The following is an 18112-nucleotide window of genomic DNA, read 5'->3' on the forward strand; positions in this document are numbered from 1 at the left end:
GTGTGTGTGTGTGTGTGTGTGTGTGTGTGTGTGTGTGTGTGTGTGTGTGTGTGTGTGTGTGTGCTGTGATGTTTGCATTTATGTTCGTTTTTGTCTCTGCACATTTTCCTGCCAGTGTATTAGCAACTTTTTTCTTCTTCTCCTGCAGATGCCAGCACCTACGCGCACTACCTGTTCAATGCATTTGACACAGGACACACAGGATCCATAAAGTTTGAGGTTTGCTTTATACTAACTCATTTCCACTCAATACATCTCAGCTCTTTGATACTCACCTACCATACGCCTCCCTTATTCAGTTTGTCATTCTATATCTGCTTCGTTCTCCATCAGGACTTTGTAACAGCTCTGTCCATCCTGCTGAGAGGTTCTGTCACCGAGAAGCTACAGTGGACCTTTAACCTCTATGATATCAACAGAGATGGATACATAAACAAAGAGGTTTGTCTTAACTTCTTCTTTTTTCCACATGTCAGGTTTTATTCATCATAACTCATGGTGTCTGTGTTCTGTTTCACAGGAGATGACAGACATCGTCAGAGCAATCTATGACATGATGGGGAAGTACACATACCCTGTTTTGAAAAATGACGCACCCAAACAGCATGTGGATGCCTTCTTTCAGGTACCATTATCTGCTTCCTTTATTTATAAAGTAAAAGTAAAGTAAATTTTGATTTATATAGCTCCTTTCAAGATAAAAGTCACAAAGTGCTTCACAGAAGCTAAAACATAAAAATAAAAATCAACTAAAAGCAAGTTTAAAAAGATGAGTTTTCAGCTGTATATTCAATGAAACCGACAACATCAGCTTAGCACTGCCTACTTTACTTATCCAAAAGTCGCTACAGTAGAAAATAAATGACCCGTTACTGTTGGCTGCAACATCCACCCAAAATATACAATGACCGAATCTCAACCTCATTGAATATGCATCCATCAAGCCAGCCATCCAGTTTCTGCAACGTATCCCTGTCTACTCTGCTTAGACTGTGGGGGAAGCACTGTAAGCAGAGATGTTCATACAGCCATCTCCACAGTCACCTGTCCGAGCTCTTCTGGTAGAACATGAAGGTGTTTCCAAGTCCAATGGTAATTTTATAGTATGTAGGGGTAAAAATTCAAATTTGCTCCGTATATTATTATAGAACTAATCTGACACAAAAAATCCACTATCCACTTGACATGGTCATATCAGCAGAGCTGGACACACTGAGCAGCTCAGCTAGCTGAGTTAACTGATTCTAAATGTCAAAGTAAATAAATTAAATAATGTGACGTTTATAAAATTCATCAACTGTCTCCTCCCTGTAGACAAGGCTAAACAAGCAGCATTTATTTTATGAAAATCAGCTGCAGCTGGAGTGAGTGGATACAGGTGGGGTCACTTAGGGAGGTCAGGTCTCTCCAACTGTAATTGCAAACTGTAGTATGTCAGTCCTTTGGGGCTCCCACTGACCTGGTGCCTGTCTTGTCTGGTGACAACAAGCTTCTGTCTAAGCCAGCAAAATTTTCTGTAACTTGCAGCTCGCTGATTCAACTATTGATTTAAATAGGCCGATTTACTAAATGTGTTTGTAGCTTTAAATATCACGTATTCTTCCATCTGCAGAAAATGGACAAAAACCGAGACGGTGTGGTGACTCTTGATGAATTCATCTTTTCTTGTCAAGAGGTACTGGCTTGTTTGCTTTTTCCTTCAGCTCACTCTAAAGGCTTCTTCCACTGAGAATAGTTTAACTAATGCAGGATTTGCATATAATGGAAAACATGATGGCTGACTACAGTGCTGTTGCTAATGTTATTAGTGCATTTGCTCTCCGAAATGTCAGCATGTCTGCACAAAAGACCACCACAGTCACAACAGTTTTGCTAACTATTTATTATTATTTACCGAAGGCCTCTTAGATTTTGCAAGTCTCACTGTACACGCTATTAATTATGGCTGTTAGTACAGTTTTCCATCAGTATTTATCTGCAGAGATCATTAAAATTTTATGGACCTTTACTGCCCCCTAGTGGCCAGTAAAACGAATTAAATGGTGATTGTTGGCCGACTTTCTTTTCTCACAGTCACCACTTCTTAATTCTCCTTCATCTTTGCACAGGATGAAAACATTATGAGGTCCCTCCAGCTCTTTGAAAATGTCATCTAGACACGAGGGAGATGGTGCAGCAGACGAAAGCACAGAGTGTGAGAAGAGAAACGAACAACAGAAAAAAGGAGGAGAAGGAGTGATGAATAAGAATCTGCAAGCAAAAGGAACAGCCTAACTTGTGAGAGAAGGCAGACAAGAAGCTTGTCAATTTGGGTGTGACTGTTTTCCACAAAACCTTCTGGAAGGCATCCTACTGTAAGAAATCTAAGGCGATAAACCTTCACTGGTTTTGGAAAGCCTCCTTTAGACAAAGTTGACCTTTCTGTGACCACTTCTCTCATCTCCACCTCCCTCCCTCGTTTGTTGCTGTTGTCAGTGTCATCTTGGACGGTGCGCACTTAGTGCCACTATGTAAATACTGCCCCTCTCACATTTGGTTGAAGGCCTTTCTGAATTATGTAAAATTGTTACCATGCAAGGACTTAAATTCCTGAATGCAACTTAGCAGAGAGAGCATCCAAATGCACACTTTGCTCATTAGAGGCTTAAATAAGAGCATTATAAATTTCTGTGTCAATACAAAGAACATGAGCAATATTGTGAAGCATGCACAAGAGATTCCTACAGTGTAATAAATGAATATGTGTCATAAAACTCGGTGGCAACATACACAACATCTTGCTAAATGGTTACGTTTGGGATGCCCGGTCTGTGTGCAGCATCTCACCGAGCCAGCTCGGCCGGTTTTAGACATAAAATCAAACATAGGCCTCTAAAGGTTTGCAGAGTTGAACGTGTGAATGTGTCCCAGCTTGTGACATTCTTAGGTCTTGTGACAGCTTGCAACAGTCCTCAGAGGCCTCCTTAACTCCTAATGTGTGTTCCAGTATCGTCGGTCGGTGTTTGAATGTTGTAATGACTCGACTGTAGATATTTAACTGTTGTGTCTGTGGATTCTTCTCAGTGTCTTGAATCACTGGTGTCTGTCTGTGTGTCTCTGACTACCTGTCTGTCCTTCTGTCAGATTGGATCTAACCCTATAATTATTCTACCTGCCACTCGGTGTTAAATAAAGAGCCCATTTAGAGGTTTCCCGGCATGCAGATGGTGAGCAATACGAGGATGTGCACGTGTTTGTGTGTGTGGTGTCCCGGTGTGAAGGTCCCATTTCCCTGAATATTAAAGTCTCATTTATTCTAGCATGTAGCTTCATCTTCAAATGAGCTGACTGTGTTTTTGCACGAGAGGCGAGGTTTGTCTTTAACTCTGTCTGTTGAAAACGTCAACTCAGAGCTACCAAAACTTCACTGTGAGGGAGAGATGTTGAAGGGAAGATTGCAGAGGAGGACAAAGCTCAGAGAATAAGACAGAAGATGAAAGTAAAGACCTTTTCACTGATTATGGAGGAATGGAAGCCATGTTTCAAATAAGAGCCATCGTTTTTGAAGACTGAGTAGTGCAAAAATACATTTATAAATGGTTTACTGTCATGCCTACTCACTGTGCTACCAATATAGTGATTTAAAAAAGCAAAAACAAACAAACCCCAGACATACTTTCACATAGACGGACGGATAGACAGGCAAACAGACAGACACACTTAAAACAGTCAGAATGAAATAATGTGTGTATTGAAATACTGTAAAAAATCATTATATTTATCAATAAACTTTTCAAGAAATAAAATCAAGTAACGTCTGCTTTTTCCCCCCCACCATGTTGCTCCATACGGTTTTTCTGTTTTACACCTTATTATATGGTAAAACCTTTAAATAAGCACATGAGCAAAAGGGTCACAACAACATTTTATACTGTACACATATACAACGTAAGTACAAAAGGACTTGTACATTTGTGCCTCCGTTTCAAAGAACACGGCCCACAAATAAAGCATGATAATGTGCGTTAGGAAAAAAACCCAAACTTCACCATCACTGAACATGCATCACTCCTTTTATTCCCCAACTTACAGCTTGTTTCCTATTTTCCTCACTTCGCACCACCAAATCCAAGCATCTATTTTCTGTTTATTACTCCTTAAAATAGCTTTTCTTTTCTGTCCATAATGTAACACTGTTGTTATAATTTTGTTGGAGCGCCTTACAGGTGACTGTGATGGTGCGCTGTAGTCTCGTCAGAGTGAGTACATCTATAAATGAAGGTTTAAACACCAGAACAATTAAGAATTAAAGAGGAAGTAGATTTTATCTTCGTTGTTTTGAGCAGACATTCTTGTTTTGTACTTTGATAAAAACACAGAGATCTGGCCTTTCTCATAAACACATTCCAACCCGTGCACTTTGTTGTGTAGCTGCTGGAGTGCAGGCCGAGATGATTATCCTCCCACTAAAATTTAAAAAAAAAAGGGGAAAAAAAGGTAATAACAGAGCCAGCTGTAATCAAGTCCACTAAGTAGGGTAGACTAAGGCGATGGTCGCACTGAGAAACCACACCTTTACAAAACACTGATTCTTGCATCTCAATGTGGAGAATTAATTACCTCCATCATGTCTCCTCTTATAAGTACGAGCGCAAGAGGACAATCACATGGTGGCGAGAATTTTTTATGGTGGTAAGTCTTTTTTCGTATCCTTTGAATTTGTGTAGTCCTGGTGTTTCCAAGTACAGAGCTGCAACATTTTGTCCAATAAAGTTTCTGCTTCAGGACTCACCACGACTTCAGGTCCACTTTCACAACCACTCAATCGGGTTCTTCCGTTTTTGTTTTTTTTCTGGTCACACTTTTTTCCCCCCTCCACAGTAAGGATCACAGTAAGTCCTACTGTCCTCATGTAGGTCTAATTTAATTAAAGTATCCTCGCAGGGCTGTTAGAGGATGCTCAGTGATTACCGCTTGGTGTCTGGTCTCTACTCCCTTTCCTCGGCCCAGGGTTGAAGGTTCTGCAGCGCATACAGGGAGGAGTTATGGGCGCACAGTGGATCTGATACCGCTGATTCGCTGAGGGACTTCTGGAGGGCGGACTGCTGCAGCTGCAGGATGAGGCGATTGGCCTGCTGACGCTCCGCCTCCCTCTCCTCGGCTGTCTGCCTCCTTAAAAAAAAGAAAAAAAGAAAAAAAAAAGAGAGAAATGAAACATTATTTTGGTTCAATAATTTTAAAAAGGCTGTGTACGATTAAAGGAGAGCGACAGAAAGTCTTGAAGTCGGAAGATTGCTATTTGCAAGATGAAAACAGCAGCTGTGCCTTGTTAGGAAAAAGGATGGCGATGCAATAGATCTGTTCGAAGCATAAAAATGAACTCAGTAAAAATATTTTGGGAATCTGAAAGGTGAATTAAGGGCTTATTAATCAAACAATACAAAACCCTTCCTTGTTATTATTTAATTTAATGAGTTTCACTTATTTGTTTATTTTTTTTAGAAGTTTTTCAATTTAATTTGGTCGGAATTTAAAGTATTTAAACTTTAAAATTATTTCCACATACTAAACATACTACACTAAGCTAAAATTTAAATATTTTCTGTAAATGTATAGTCACATTTATGTATTCGTTTTCTTTTGCGACTGAGTCCGTTAACAGGAAGATGTCACTTGGAAAGTGGAAAGTTTGTGTTTTCAGCGTCTAATAAAGAAGTCAATGATTTTTCCTGGAATTTTTTTTTTAAGTTCCTATACGGGCATCACTTTTGACACGTTATCATGACATTTCATACCAACCTCCACTTGGTCCTGCGGTTCTGAAACCAGGTTTTGACTTGCGCGTCTGTCATCTTGAGACTCTTTGCCAGAGCTGCCCGCTCGGCGCTGGCCAGGTACTTCTGTCGATGGAAACGCTTTTCTAACTCACATATTTGAACTCTTGAAAAGGAGGTGCGCGGCTTTTTCCGTTTAGGAGGCGTCCGGTTCTGGTACGGGTGCCCTATTCTCCGCGTAACGGCGAATGGCACCAGAGCCGCTGCAGGAAGGAGAGACGGGGAGACAGCGATAAATATGAGGTGAGATTTTATACAGCAGCAGACAGACGATTTCTGTGTGGAGATCCAAGGCCAAATATCACAGAAATCTGCCCTGTGCGACAACAGTGCCCTGTTTATGCGGTGCATATGTGAAATATGGTGACTTATATTACATTTATTAAGCAAGTTAAATTTGAGCAAATCTTGAAACAAAGCAATAATAAATAGCGAGTAAATATTTCTTCTTGAAGTTGTGTGAACTTTAGATATTCGTGGCACTGGTAATTAGAACAAGAACAACAACAAGCATTTTGGTCTATCACCGTGGAATTGTGTGTCTGTATATTTACAACTATATATAATACATGTATTATATCAGGCCTGTGGTCATAAAAGCTTCCATTAATCTTCAATAAAATAGGCCACAGGACTATTTGTGTAATAAAAACGTTTCAAACCCTCTTCACACACCCTTATAAATACAGAGAACTGGTTATAGCTTTTATTATTTTGCATAATTGTGCTTCAGTTTCCTTGAAATTTATGAGATAAATCACTCCATAGTCCAATAATCATCTTATTTATAGTTATCTTTAATTCCATAAATTAATGCATTTATTTAAGTTACTTTCATGTTTATTAGAAAACTGCAACAACGCCAGGTTGTTTGGTTTAACTGTGTGAATGCACTGGGCTTGTTTTTCGCAAAAACGTGACGCAGAAATTAAACATTCAAGTTCTACAACTGAAGCCAATTGAACAAAGCGGATGATGACGTTTAATGACAGTCCTGTAAATGTAGTGCATTCTAATATTTTTTTAAAACAACAACTTGCACAATGTTCTATATATTTACGCCTTTTTAGATAAATAACGGGCAAATAAATTAAATAGGCTTTAGAGTTCTACAGATATTTGGCAGAGGTGCTGGTTTTTGTAATGGCTGAGCAGCACTTACTACCGTTTTAAACATTATAAAATATTAACGAGGGGAAGTCATTAGTTCTAACAGCTGGCCTACCTGATATTCTGTCCTTGGCAAACCTGTTCCCTATCCAAGGGAAGCACAGACCTCCAAAGCCAGGAACAGCGCTTTGCACGGGGGCCGGGGGTCCCGGGGCTGTCACTGGTCTGTGGGCCGGGACGCGAATGACTCCCCGGCTGCCCAGACTCCTGCTCTCTCCGTATGAACCTGAAGCCTCCACCGGAGGCATTACACCGGAGAGGGAGATCGAGAGCGCGGTATATGAGGGCGCGTTGGCCCCAGTCGGGCTTCCCAAACTGTAATAACCGTCTCCGTTACTTAAATCTGATCCACTTTGTCTTCCCGCCGTGCGCGCGCTTTCTGGTTCAGTACCGGCTCCCAGAATCTGGTCGATGCCGAAGCTTATGGGCTCGTGATGGGCCGGTTTTGGAGGAGGGCTCGGCGCGCTTGGTGCTTGCTCCATTCCTCGCTCGGTCGCAAAAAGGGCAAGAAAACTGAAGCAGATGGGGGGTTTTAGGCGTTGTTCGCTGTGAGGTCAAACTGTACCAAAAGTCATCATCAGAAGTGTCGCCATCGCTATCCAGCCGTAAACCCAGAGTCCAGCGCGTCCCGGTTGTCTCTAACAGGCCTCTTTCAGAGGACTGGGTCCTCTCTACAGGCTGTGGTGAAAGTTTGATGGGCGTTTGGCGAGATGTGACGTTCTGTCCTCCTCTCAGCGCATCAAAACGCTCCGTCTAGCAGCTCCGTCCTCCTCCATCCCTCTCCACCTTTCATTGGCTGGCACTGGAATGACTGATTGAATGTCAGTGGGGGTAGGCCAACGATTTGGCACAATAATCAAGATTTCACATAACCACGGGCGTCAGCGTGTTATATATATGGTAAGATATGGCATCTTGATGTTGTTTGAGTGAGTCAGTATTTCATTTGGCGTTTCTTGTAATTCTAATAGAGAGCAGGGAGCAAGCAATAACTCTATGAAAATGTAAATGGAATATCTAAAAAATCGGACCCGGGGGGAAGGACCAATGTTCTCTGCTGTTTGGCGATGGATTTTAGCATTTCAACCAAATAACGTTTTGTCATTTACCTGTCAATGTTCTGCTCGTATCCAGAAATACATCCTGAAAAATCACTTTTTTCAAGTTTTGTAGTAAATAAAGGGAAAACTTTTTGCATACCCTGAAGTCTGACGAACTGAAAATTCTGCCCATTTCCACTTTTCAGGCTAGACGCAAAGTGCGAATCATTTGTCCTCATACTGCTGCTGTCATTTCTTGACACATGTGGAATGTGCAAGAATAATAAGTTCACACGAAAACTGGCTGAAAGCTATTAGAAAAAAAACTTGGTGATACAATCCCCTACAAATATTCTTCACCTTATAAAGAACTCACCAAAAAGGAAGAAGATACATTCCCAGTTTATATTTAAATCCTTCACTTCGTCCGCACCATATAATCAAATACAAAGAGTTAGTTGCTACAATTTGCATTTTTTAATATTCCTTTGTACTCTGTCAGGTGGGTAAAATGTCGGACTTTTAAATTTAAACCAGTAAAACGAAATTCGGTGTCCGTGAAGTGTCACACTTAAAATTTTAATCTTACCACATTATTGCCGAGTACAGAGAGAGTGTGATCACATTTTCTGGATGTTTAGGTGTGACGTTACTTACAAATAATTTCTAAACATTTACTTCATGCTCTGGTTCAACGTTTCTATTAAATGTGCGAAGTAATATCAGCTTACGAGAGGCAAATAAACACCCTAAATCCATGTTAATAGCACTCCAGTGCGTAATTACGCACATCCAATTCATGACATGACACCCATCATGTAGCTCTTTAAAACAAAAAACGACAGCAGCCTTATTGAACGTTGGCAGAATCACCAGCACCTATTGAGCTTGGCAAAGCAATACACGGCCTTATTTGTTCCTGGTAGCCAGTGCCACATTAAATGACCTGACAAGGGAAAGCCACGGGCTACTTCAGATAAAGTGTCCGGACTCTGGAAGCTGCTAACCGCTCAGATTCAATGTAACAGGCGCCCAAAGTGACCGGGTAATCACATTTTCACTAACTTGTCTCACGGACAGACAAATGTGCGTGGGGTTGGGATGCGGCAGGTGGCTTTTTAGGCTATCACATTACAGGACTTTAACAAACTAGTAGCTACCCAACATACTCATTTATTGACAAGGTGGTTTATATTCGTTGGCTTTTGTTCATGTATTTAATCCGTGATTGGTTTGGAACTGCTGCGCTTTAATTGCCGAATTAATTTATTTAAACACTTTATTTAACATTATATGGACTCTGTTGTTTTCTTGTGTTTTCGTGCGCAATTTTTGCTACTATCGTCAGTCTATTGCTGTTTTTAAATCATCAATAATTATTTAAGAAACGACTCAATACATATTTTGTAGTCCACTTTAAGACCTGGGAAAATCTTCGGATTAAATACATTTAAATAGTTAAATTCCAGCTTGTGATACAAAATCAAATGCAAAAAAGGAGCATATATATTATATATATATATATATATATATATATATATATATAATTTTTTTTTTCTTCATACATTTTTATATAGTTCTATACTGTGTATTTTGTTGTACAGTTATTTTATTTTGAGCTTATAATTTACAATACATGCGTGTGTTCGTGTGTTTGTGTGTGGGTGTGTTTGTGCGTTTGTGTGTGTGTGTGTGTGTGTGTGTGTTTTGTTTTTTTAAAGAACCCATATCTCGCCCTTTACAATAAAGTCTTATGAAGCAATATGCGATGGGACAAGGCCCGGGGTGATTGTTTGGCAATATGGACAGAGTGTTGGCTGGTTCGCCCTGCCATATGTGAGCTCACCGGTGGCTTTTGATGGGGGAGAATTGGTCTGTTATAGCTGTCATCATTTCAGACATTTTTATGTTTCTTCTCTTGATGACATTTGCAAAGATTATTCCCTTATGACGGAGTTGTGAAAAGAAGACAACACACATTCAGCTTCTTTTAATTGCACGGACACTTTTTTTAATAGGATGAGTCACACCTACATGGCAATAACTGCTGAATAGCTGTTTCAAGAAAATGAATAATTATTGTATTTATCCTGACTCCTGCACAGAGTGAATGTAGTCCCACCAGTCCGCACAGAGCACTCGTTGCAGATGCTGGGTGTTAGTAATCTGGTGTAATCCAGTGATTATGATTGATTATGACACGTTATCCCTGACCTTCCGGGATTCCACGATGGCACGGGTTGTCCAAAAACAGCCCAGGAGAAACCCCAGCTTGCATTCTGCTAGGTTTGTAAATTCATTGATCGCGTGAATGCTGGATTAAAAAAAAGTGCCGGACTTTTTCATTGGGTCGTGGATACAGCAAGAAAAAAAAATGTTTAAAAAAAGATGCTGAGGGTCCATTTAAAAAGCAGCCTTAAGGTGATCTCGTTTAGACCAAAATATTTAGGCACTGTTTCGGAAAAACCTACCGCCGGTACAATTAAGATGCACATCAATCCTCGTTTTTTTCCACAGGCAATATAAAGCTGACACCCTGATTCCAAAAGTCCAAAAAGAAACGACAACAAAAGAGTGAAAGAGTGCGATTTGTTTGAGAAATTACCACTTGATCTGCATAATCGGGGGTCTGGGCTGCAGCTCGGTACCCGGGGGCTGCGTTTTTATTGCGCGTCTCTTCGCCGTTATCAATTTCAGCAGCGCGCCTGACTTTTTAAAAGGGGGACGAGGCCGGCTGCTTCTGAATAATGAATGACACGCTTTTATATTGTCGCTAAAGTGCCCGTGATGTTACAATATGAAAAGGCAGCGGTAAGTAATAGTGCATTTAAAGGGGATGTAGTGTATTATTATGATGTAAAAGAGAAGGAGAGAGGCGAGAGGGAGAGAGAGAGGGAGATGAGTGGAGAGCAGAACCCAGAGAAAGAGAGAGATTGTTTTATTACAATAAGAGGAGATGAGTTTGCCTCGCAGCGAAATGGGGACCAGTTAATGAAACTTTACCGCAGCTAACGATTTCCCCTCCCTCGCTCTAAAAACCGCCCTTATGAAATATTTAAACTATTTAATATAGGTGGTATTAAGCTGAAAGACACTGGCATTGGCCATCTGACAACATTTACAAGGCTGTGGATTTTTCTAAAGTTGGGTAAACAAAGCTTTACGGCCCGCTTTTTTTTCTCCTCTGCGCACATACACCAGAAGTCGTGTAGTAAATCACGCTTACATTGAGCGCAATATAGTGAAAATGTGTTTTACTGTTGGGAGACTTGATTTAGTCTAATTTACACTTTTCTCCATACCCACGCCATGCGTCCCCCCCTCACAGATGCAGCATAAGCCCGTCTTGTCTGTAACGGGGGTGGGGGGGGGGGGGGGGGGGGATTGCATGGCCCCAGTGTGGGGGGAGATAGTGTTTCATATTGACATGCTCAGTGGGATTGTTGGATGAGAAGAGAGCAATGGGATCCCCCATCAGGGACACAGACAGGACCATCCTCATCCCTGGGCTGTCACAGGAACACTGCTCTGTGCTCCTGTGTGGACACTCTTATCTGCAAGACACTTAAAAAGCAGATAAACCATGTAAAATGTCACCGTAAATGTCAGTTATATGGCCTGGTAGATATTAAAGGGTTTTAATGACCAAATATGAAGGTTATAATCCCAAAAGGTTCATTTTATTGGAGGGAATCTATTTTACATTTCCCTAAAAGACAGATGACAGCACACCTTTTGCCTTTTAAATGTTGTAGGGGCTGATTATAAAAACGTAGTGGTAGATCTTCCTGTGTTTAGATAAGACACAAGTTTATTGTTTATTTATTTATTTATTTATTTATGTATAGGGATGGTATTTGTTTCAGTGAATGTTGCATTTTTTTGCTAAACTCAAAAAACAATGTGCTTTGGTTTTGTGTGTGTGTGTGTGTGTATGTGTGTGTGTGTGTGTGTGTAGACCATGTTAGCCTGTCTGATGGTTGAATGCATGGCTGCCTCTTCACGCTGGTTAAAAGTCAGGGAGGGAGAGTCGGAGGGAGGGGGAGGAAAAGAGTGAGAAAGGGAAGTAAGCAACCGCACAGACATGGATTTTAGGGATGGACAAGAGCAAAAAAAAAACCAGGATGGATGGGTGGATGGCTAAGACTTAGATGTGAGAGAAAGAGTTAAGGCATTAGTCCGGGGGGCTGATGATAATTGGACACATGGCTTGAGTTTGAACAAGAGGATTCTCAAAGTATACTCTTTTCTTTGTGTGCGCGTGTGTGCGTGTGTATGTAGCTGTACGATTGGAAGTTGACCTGTTAGATGTGAGCTGAAGGCTAAGTAAAAGTTTCCCTGCTTTTAAGTCTCTCATCACACTCAATAGCTTTTAAAGGGATCTGCCATTGACAAAATGACTGATGCAATTAATAAGTGAGTGTGTGTGTTTTTTTTTTTTATCTATAATGACTGATTTATGTGTGCATGTCTGAGAGAGAGCGTGCCAGGGTGGGCTTGTGCTTAAGAGCAGCTGAGTGCTCTTGAACGCCCCTGGTCGTGGCACTAATGTGTTAATTCATTACTGCTTGTAGTCAGCTGCATTGTGTCAGTGCAGTGTTTCCCGTCTCCCTCTGTCTGTGTTCTCTCCACTTCATAAAAGCCGATTATGCTGCATGTCGCCGCTGTTCCACCCGTTCTCTCATGCCTCTTGACCTCCTCACCCCTCCTGTTGCCTGCCCGCGGGGCGCTCATGCAGGGGAGCAGAGGAGGGAGGGACAGAGGACCAGCTGCCACCAGCCATAGAGCTCTGGTACCTGGCAGAGGCAGCTACTCCAGCACCCTGCTTTGCTGGGCCTTCTGGCCCCTCAGGGTGGGGGCTGGGGGTGGGGTGGGGGGGACACCAGCCTCATGCCACCAGCCCCACCTGTCTTGCCCTAGGCGTAGTGTGACCGATTAGACACACACACTCAGATATATACAGCGTTTCCCTGCTGAATGAGTCTAAAAATTTGAGTTTTGATCCAACGTGAAATGAGAATATTGCAGAGGCCGCAGAAGTTGTGCAGTCCAGGGAATCTTTCATTTGAATTAAAAACGCAGCACTAGTACGAAATCTTTTATATGCTCTGTGCATGTGTCTGTTTTAGGAAATAGGTCTATATTTAAATACAGATTTCCTCAACACACATGCACATATTGACACTACTGCAGTCCTCTGCACACTCTCACACGCACACACACACACAAGGATACACAGAGGCACTTTGCTGTGAGGCGTGAAAGAGCGAGAGCTAAGTGAGGCCACTCCGGAGCACTATTCTCTATATTGATTTCCCATTATCAGACCCCAGTCCCTGTGGAGTCATTAGTACTGGGATCAAACAGACAGACAGAGAAGGAGACTAATACCAGTCACTTACACCAGCACAGGGAGATCACCTTACCTCCCCGAGGGTAGGAAGGCCAGAGAGGAGCATAGGAGGAGAGGAAACGAATGAGAGGGGGGTAGTGGATGCATGAGTGCAATGGGCTAACAGATGGAGATGGCAATGTGTAGAGTGAGAGGAAGAGGAAAGAGGTGGGGTTTCGAAGTGGAACGTTCATGGGCAAATGGTAGACACCTTTGATCACTTTATTTGCCCACTCTGTTTCGTCTGTTGTGGTGGAAAAAGCTTTCGCTCGACTTTTTTAGCTATAGACATCTGCAGCAACCCACAAACATTTGCCTTTTGTTTTTTGCTTCGTAGATCTCATTATGTTTTCACAGGTGACTTTTCTCTTTGTCCAACCTTGTAAAAGCTGGCCAATATAGCTCCTCAGCCTCCTCTCTGTCAATAATTTTATAGTAAAGATGCAATGATGAATGGTTTTCATGTAGCCAGCAGCTGTCCCCACACCGGAGAGAGAGACAAAGAGGGAAAGAGAGAGGGGGACAAACAAAGAGAAAGAGTGAAAGAGGAATATGAAATGTGAGATGCTCATTTTGGTCCCTTGCTTCATAATTTCTGTGGATGTATTTATCCTCCATGGATTCAGAGGGAGCAATGAATTCGTCGTATGAATCAACACCATCAATCTTATTCACTTCTGCCTGCCAGTGAGCCCTGGAAGTGGTGGTCAGGCTTCAGTCCGCACACTCAGATCGGGCCACACTGACACACACACATGCACGCTCGCACACACACTGCTCAGACGGGGGTGACCCTGGCCTGACCCCCCTGCTGACCCCCAATCTGTTCCCCAACCTCACACCATGAGAGCCCGGAGCACACTGGGATAGGGACACGCACGCTCAAAGACACACACGCACTGGCACATTGTGCAGCGTGTGATCTGATGGATATTTCCTCAGACAGTACCATGTGTGTGGGCAGAGTGCGTGCGGACACCATGCGTACGTGTGTATCTAAGTGTGCATGGTGCCATAGCCTCTGCCCCCTCCCACTGGTGTTAATTGATTCTTGGTGCGCTGTGCTGATTGGTGTGAGGACCCCTAGAGGCGGGCTCAGTTCACCCCCCAACACACAAACACCATGCCCCCACCCCATTTTATGTAGCACCTGACTCACACACATGCACAGTACACACCACACAGACATACAGTATCTCTATGTAATGTATGTCCACAAACTGTTAAGAGCGCATGTGTTGACTGTACCGGTGAGAAAATACACATGCACATGCACATGCTCACACTTGTGTCTTTCAGGGGGTTTTCACACCCCGGTAAAGAGGAAGCTGGCTAGCTGACATGAGCAGATTGTGGATCATATGAGACAATCCGCATAGAAAAAATCAGTCTTAGAGGTGATTCGTGAACAATATAGGTGGGCGTAGGTGTGTGTGCATGTGTGTGTGAGAGAGAGAGAGAGAGCCAAAAGAGACAGTAAGAGAGATGAATCTCCGGTTATTAATTTCCAGCCGCGGCCCCTGGGTGAGATGTTAATATAGGGCTGATTGTGACTAATTTCTTATTAATTGCCATCAGCGATTACACAGTGGCCAGTAATGTGGCTAATTTGTTGAAATGAATTTGGTTTTTGGAGGCATTTTAATTGCTGCAGGTGGGCAGCGTCCTCTGCACACTGTCACTTTTGTTTTTCAGCAGGAAACTTTTGACGTCGCGCCGCTGCTGTGTGTGACTAGTAACAGCAATAATGTGTGAATTATGTCGCATTATCCTAACAGCACAGAATGTGTACATGTCTGTGTATGTGTAATCTTCGCATGCGTTTCTCCCTCTTTGTCTGAGGACATGCACGGAAACAAATCTTTGCAGCATCAGTGTAAATGTCCTTGATATCTTATTCATCAGCCTTATGCATCCTCCTCCTTCCATATATCTTCGCACGTTCACGATCATTACAGCAGGGATGGAGAAACATTTAAGTTGTTGCCTTTGTTTGTTGAATGTTTATAGCTTCCGTTTGCACAGTCTCAACGACCACTGAGGAACCAGTAGATACAAAATCCAAATCCTCCTATAAAAGAGGAGATGCCCTCTGGGCAGCCATAGCTCATAGTTGGCCTGATTTAGTGGCAGCCAGGAATCTGGGCTTGAATAAAGACAGAGAGAGCGAGGGCAGAGTGGGAGAGAGAGAGGAAAAGATAGCTCCCTGTGTGATAAATAGCCCAGGCTCCCTCTATTGCATTAGCCGTCCGGGCCGATAGATTGCGAGCCCAATAGACCCAGACGTATGCGATTGGTTTCTCATATAAAAGTTGCATATTAAATTCCTTCACAGGACTGTGCCCCCCAAGCATGAAGGAGGGAAGGAAGAAATGGGAGTTAAAAAGCAGAAAGTGGAGAAAGCAATGGAAGAGCAAGAAAAAGGCTTTTTATGAGAGATGAAACGAAGGCAGAGTTGGGGAAGCCTGAGAAGAAGCGGGAAAGATAATGGCAGGAGAAAAGTAGCTTGATGGTAGAAAAGACAAATGGTGATGTCATGTATTTAATAAGTCCGTGGATATTGGGCGATGAGTGCGACCGTACGTCCATTTAATCAGTATTGCTTCCCAATGAAGATTTCTCTCCTGTTTGTGCACGCCCGCCCTTCTTCTGTTCTCAGCCGTTCTCCACACACTAACGACCTCTCTAATTGTTTCCAAGCTCATTAAGATGCTGATGTTTTAATAGTAATTAATCCGTCATTTGCCTACATGCAAACGCGGGCCACTGAGGTTTGTTCATCGCTCTTTCAATACACTGATAATGCAGTAGCCTAGTCAAAGGAGACAACATCCTGCTAATTTAGCTCATCACTGTTAATTGGTTGTTAAGTGCCTTTAATTACCAAGCAGGCTTTGGGATTTAGGTCTGCAGAATGAGAGGGATCCCCGTGATTGTCCCTGTTCGTCTAATGAATCTTGAGTGAACTTTGAAAAGTGGAATAAATGACCAGAGAGTGAAAAGAGACTCGCACTGACCCCGTTCTCTTTTCCATCTGAGCTCCCTCCTCATTTCCTTTCTTCTTTTCCTTCCTTTTCTCTGTCCTCCTGTCCCTTCCTCCATCTCTCTCTCACTCCCTATCTCTTTCTCCAGATATTATTAACTCATTAAGTTTTTTTCATTATTTTTAATAAAAGATGAGTTATGGCTTTAGCCTCACTGTGGCAGCATCCCCCATACTCTCGCCCTCCCTCCCTCTTCTCTCTCTCTCTCTCCCTCTCTTCCCCTTCAACCATTTACTCCCTCCCTTCCTTTTCCTCATCCTCCCATTTTCTCCTTCCTTCTCAGCCATATTGCGCCTGCTCTGATACATCTGACCCCTGAACTGCAGTCTCTGACCTCGGTGTTGCCGGTTGCAACCTTCTGTCCGTCTTCTTTCCTTTCGCCACACTCACTCACGTCTATCAATCATCTCTCTTTCTCATAGCGCTGAGCAGTCTTTAGATGGCATTCATATGATTTATGATTCATGATTCTCTCTCTTCTCCTCTGTCTGTGTGTGTGTGTATGTGTGTGTGCAAGATAGGAGAACAGAGAGAAAGAAAAGGGGAGTGCGAGAAAGACAGACTGAGGGAGAGGGAGAAGGAAAGGGGCTTGTCGATGACAGACTTGAATAATGACAATATCTATGATTGATAGCTTATATAGGGCTAGTTGAGTGTGTGTACTGTATTTTTGTCTGTGTGTGCGTGTGTGTTAGAGTGACAGAAAGAGAGTTTATGTGTTCCGTTTTCACCACATTAATCTAATGTTAAAGGAGCCATGATGAATGGTTTTCATGTGGTTTGAGCTGTCAGTGGTCACAGCGATGGAGAAGAGCAGCAAGTGACCAGAATTACCAAGGGACACATGATTTTTATGTAGGAATAGAGGGACTCTAGAGGGAGAAGAAAAAAACAGAATCAATTTTCTCTCTGATATTAACCAACTTTAGTGTTTTGAACTGTGGAAGCCCGACGTAATTCTTTTTCTTTCTCACAATGTAAAGTTTCTTTCTCAATTTAAAATTCCTTCTTCTTCTTTATTTAGTTTTGTATTCATTTATTTTGCAGAGCCACGCTGATACTATACATCTGATAGTAATGTGTGTTTAAAGCTGCAAACTGTCAGGTAAAAGATGGCCACAGGTATGGTCACATCTGCTCTGCTTAACAAGCCTCTCTAACCTGCAGCTCTAAAAAAAAAAACAAATATTATGCAACAAATACAGTTGTGGTGAAATGAAAGCACAACCTCTTTCTATTCTAAGGTATTACGTATTAGAAAATCATAAACAAATTCTGTTCTTTTAGATAATAACAGATTCAGATGAACAACAACACATGACATATTACACTGTCATTAGTTATTTTGCAAAAACTAAGCCAAAATGCAACAGCAATCTCTGAAAAACTAATTACACTGTGATTCAATAGTGTTTGCTGTCAGAGAGGTGACCTCACATTTGACTACTTTGATATACAAAGGATTTCATGGTTGACTCGGTGACTGCAAGGTGTTCAGGTCCTGTGGCTGCCAAACATGTCCAAATCACTACCCCTTCACCGCTGTGCTTGACAGTTAGTACGAGGTGCTTGTGCTGAAGGGATGTTTGGTTTTGACCAAATGTGGCATTGTAATTATGGCCAAACATCTTCACCTTGGCTTCATGTGTCAGA

The 18112-nt window shown here is 42.2% G+C and overlaps 2 protein-coding genes across 5 annotated transcripts in view; one reads left to right on the forward strand and one right to left on the reverse strand.

Moving 5' to 3' along the window:
* LOC102304506 (Kv channel-interacting protein 1) overlaps positions 1–3785 on the forward strand; it is a 45217-nt gene extending 41432 nt beyond the window's left edge. For all 4 annotated transcript variants that reach the window (XM_005913484.3, XM_042221957.1, XM_014335091.2 and 1 more), the window contains 5 exons: positions 149–219; positions 334–441; positions 521–625; positions 1613–1675; positions 2109–3785. In XM_005913484.3, coding sequence (XP_005913546.1) covers positions 149–219; positions 334–441; positions 521–625; positions 1613–1675; positions 2109–2156 — 395 coding nt within the window. In that variant the 3' untranslated portion in view covers positions 2157–3785. The remainder of the gene's footprint in view (positions 1–148; positions 220–333; positions 442–520; positions 626–1612; positions 1676–2108) is intronic.
* Positions 3786–3816: 31 nt separating this feature from the next.
* LOC102305008 (T cell leukemia homeobox 3) lies at positions 3817–7750 on the reverse strand. The gene is made up of 3 exons (XM_005913486.3): positions 7039–7750; positions 5779–6016; positions 3817–5151 (listed from the first exon to the last, which is right to left on the reverse strand). Exons 1-3 carry the CDS (start codon positions 7463–7465, stop codon positions 4968–4970), a joined length of 849 nt encoding a protein of 282 aa, XP_005913548.1. The 5' UTR covers positions 7466–7750; the 3' UTR covers positions 3817–4967.
* Between the last annotated feature and the right edge of the window lie 10362 nt (positions 7751–18112).

This window comes from Haplochromis burtoni, unplaced genomic scaffold, assembly GCF_018398535.1.
Source record: "Haplochromis burtoni strain Fernald_Lab_line unplaced genomic scaffold, NCSU_Asbu1 Contig_4, whole genome shotgun sequence".
Lineage (NCBI taxonomy): Eukaryota > Metazoa > Chordata > Actinopteri > Cichliformes > Cichlidae > Haplochromis > Haplochromis burtoni.

Coding starts and splice junctions, on each gene's coding strand:
- LOC102305008 (XM_005913486.3), bottom strand. CDS start 7,465: ATGGAGCAAGCACCAAGCGCGCCGAGCCCTCCTCCAAAACCGGCCCAT. Junction 6,017..7,038: donor TGCCAAGGACAGAATATCAG/GTAGGCCAGCTG, acceptor TCCTTCCTGCAG/CGGCTCTGGTGCCATTCGCC. Junction 5,152..5,778: donor AACCGCAGGACCAAGTGGAG/GTTGGTATGAAA, acceptor CTTTTTTTTAAG/GAGGCAGACAGCCGAGGAGA.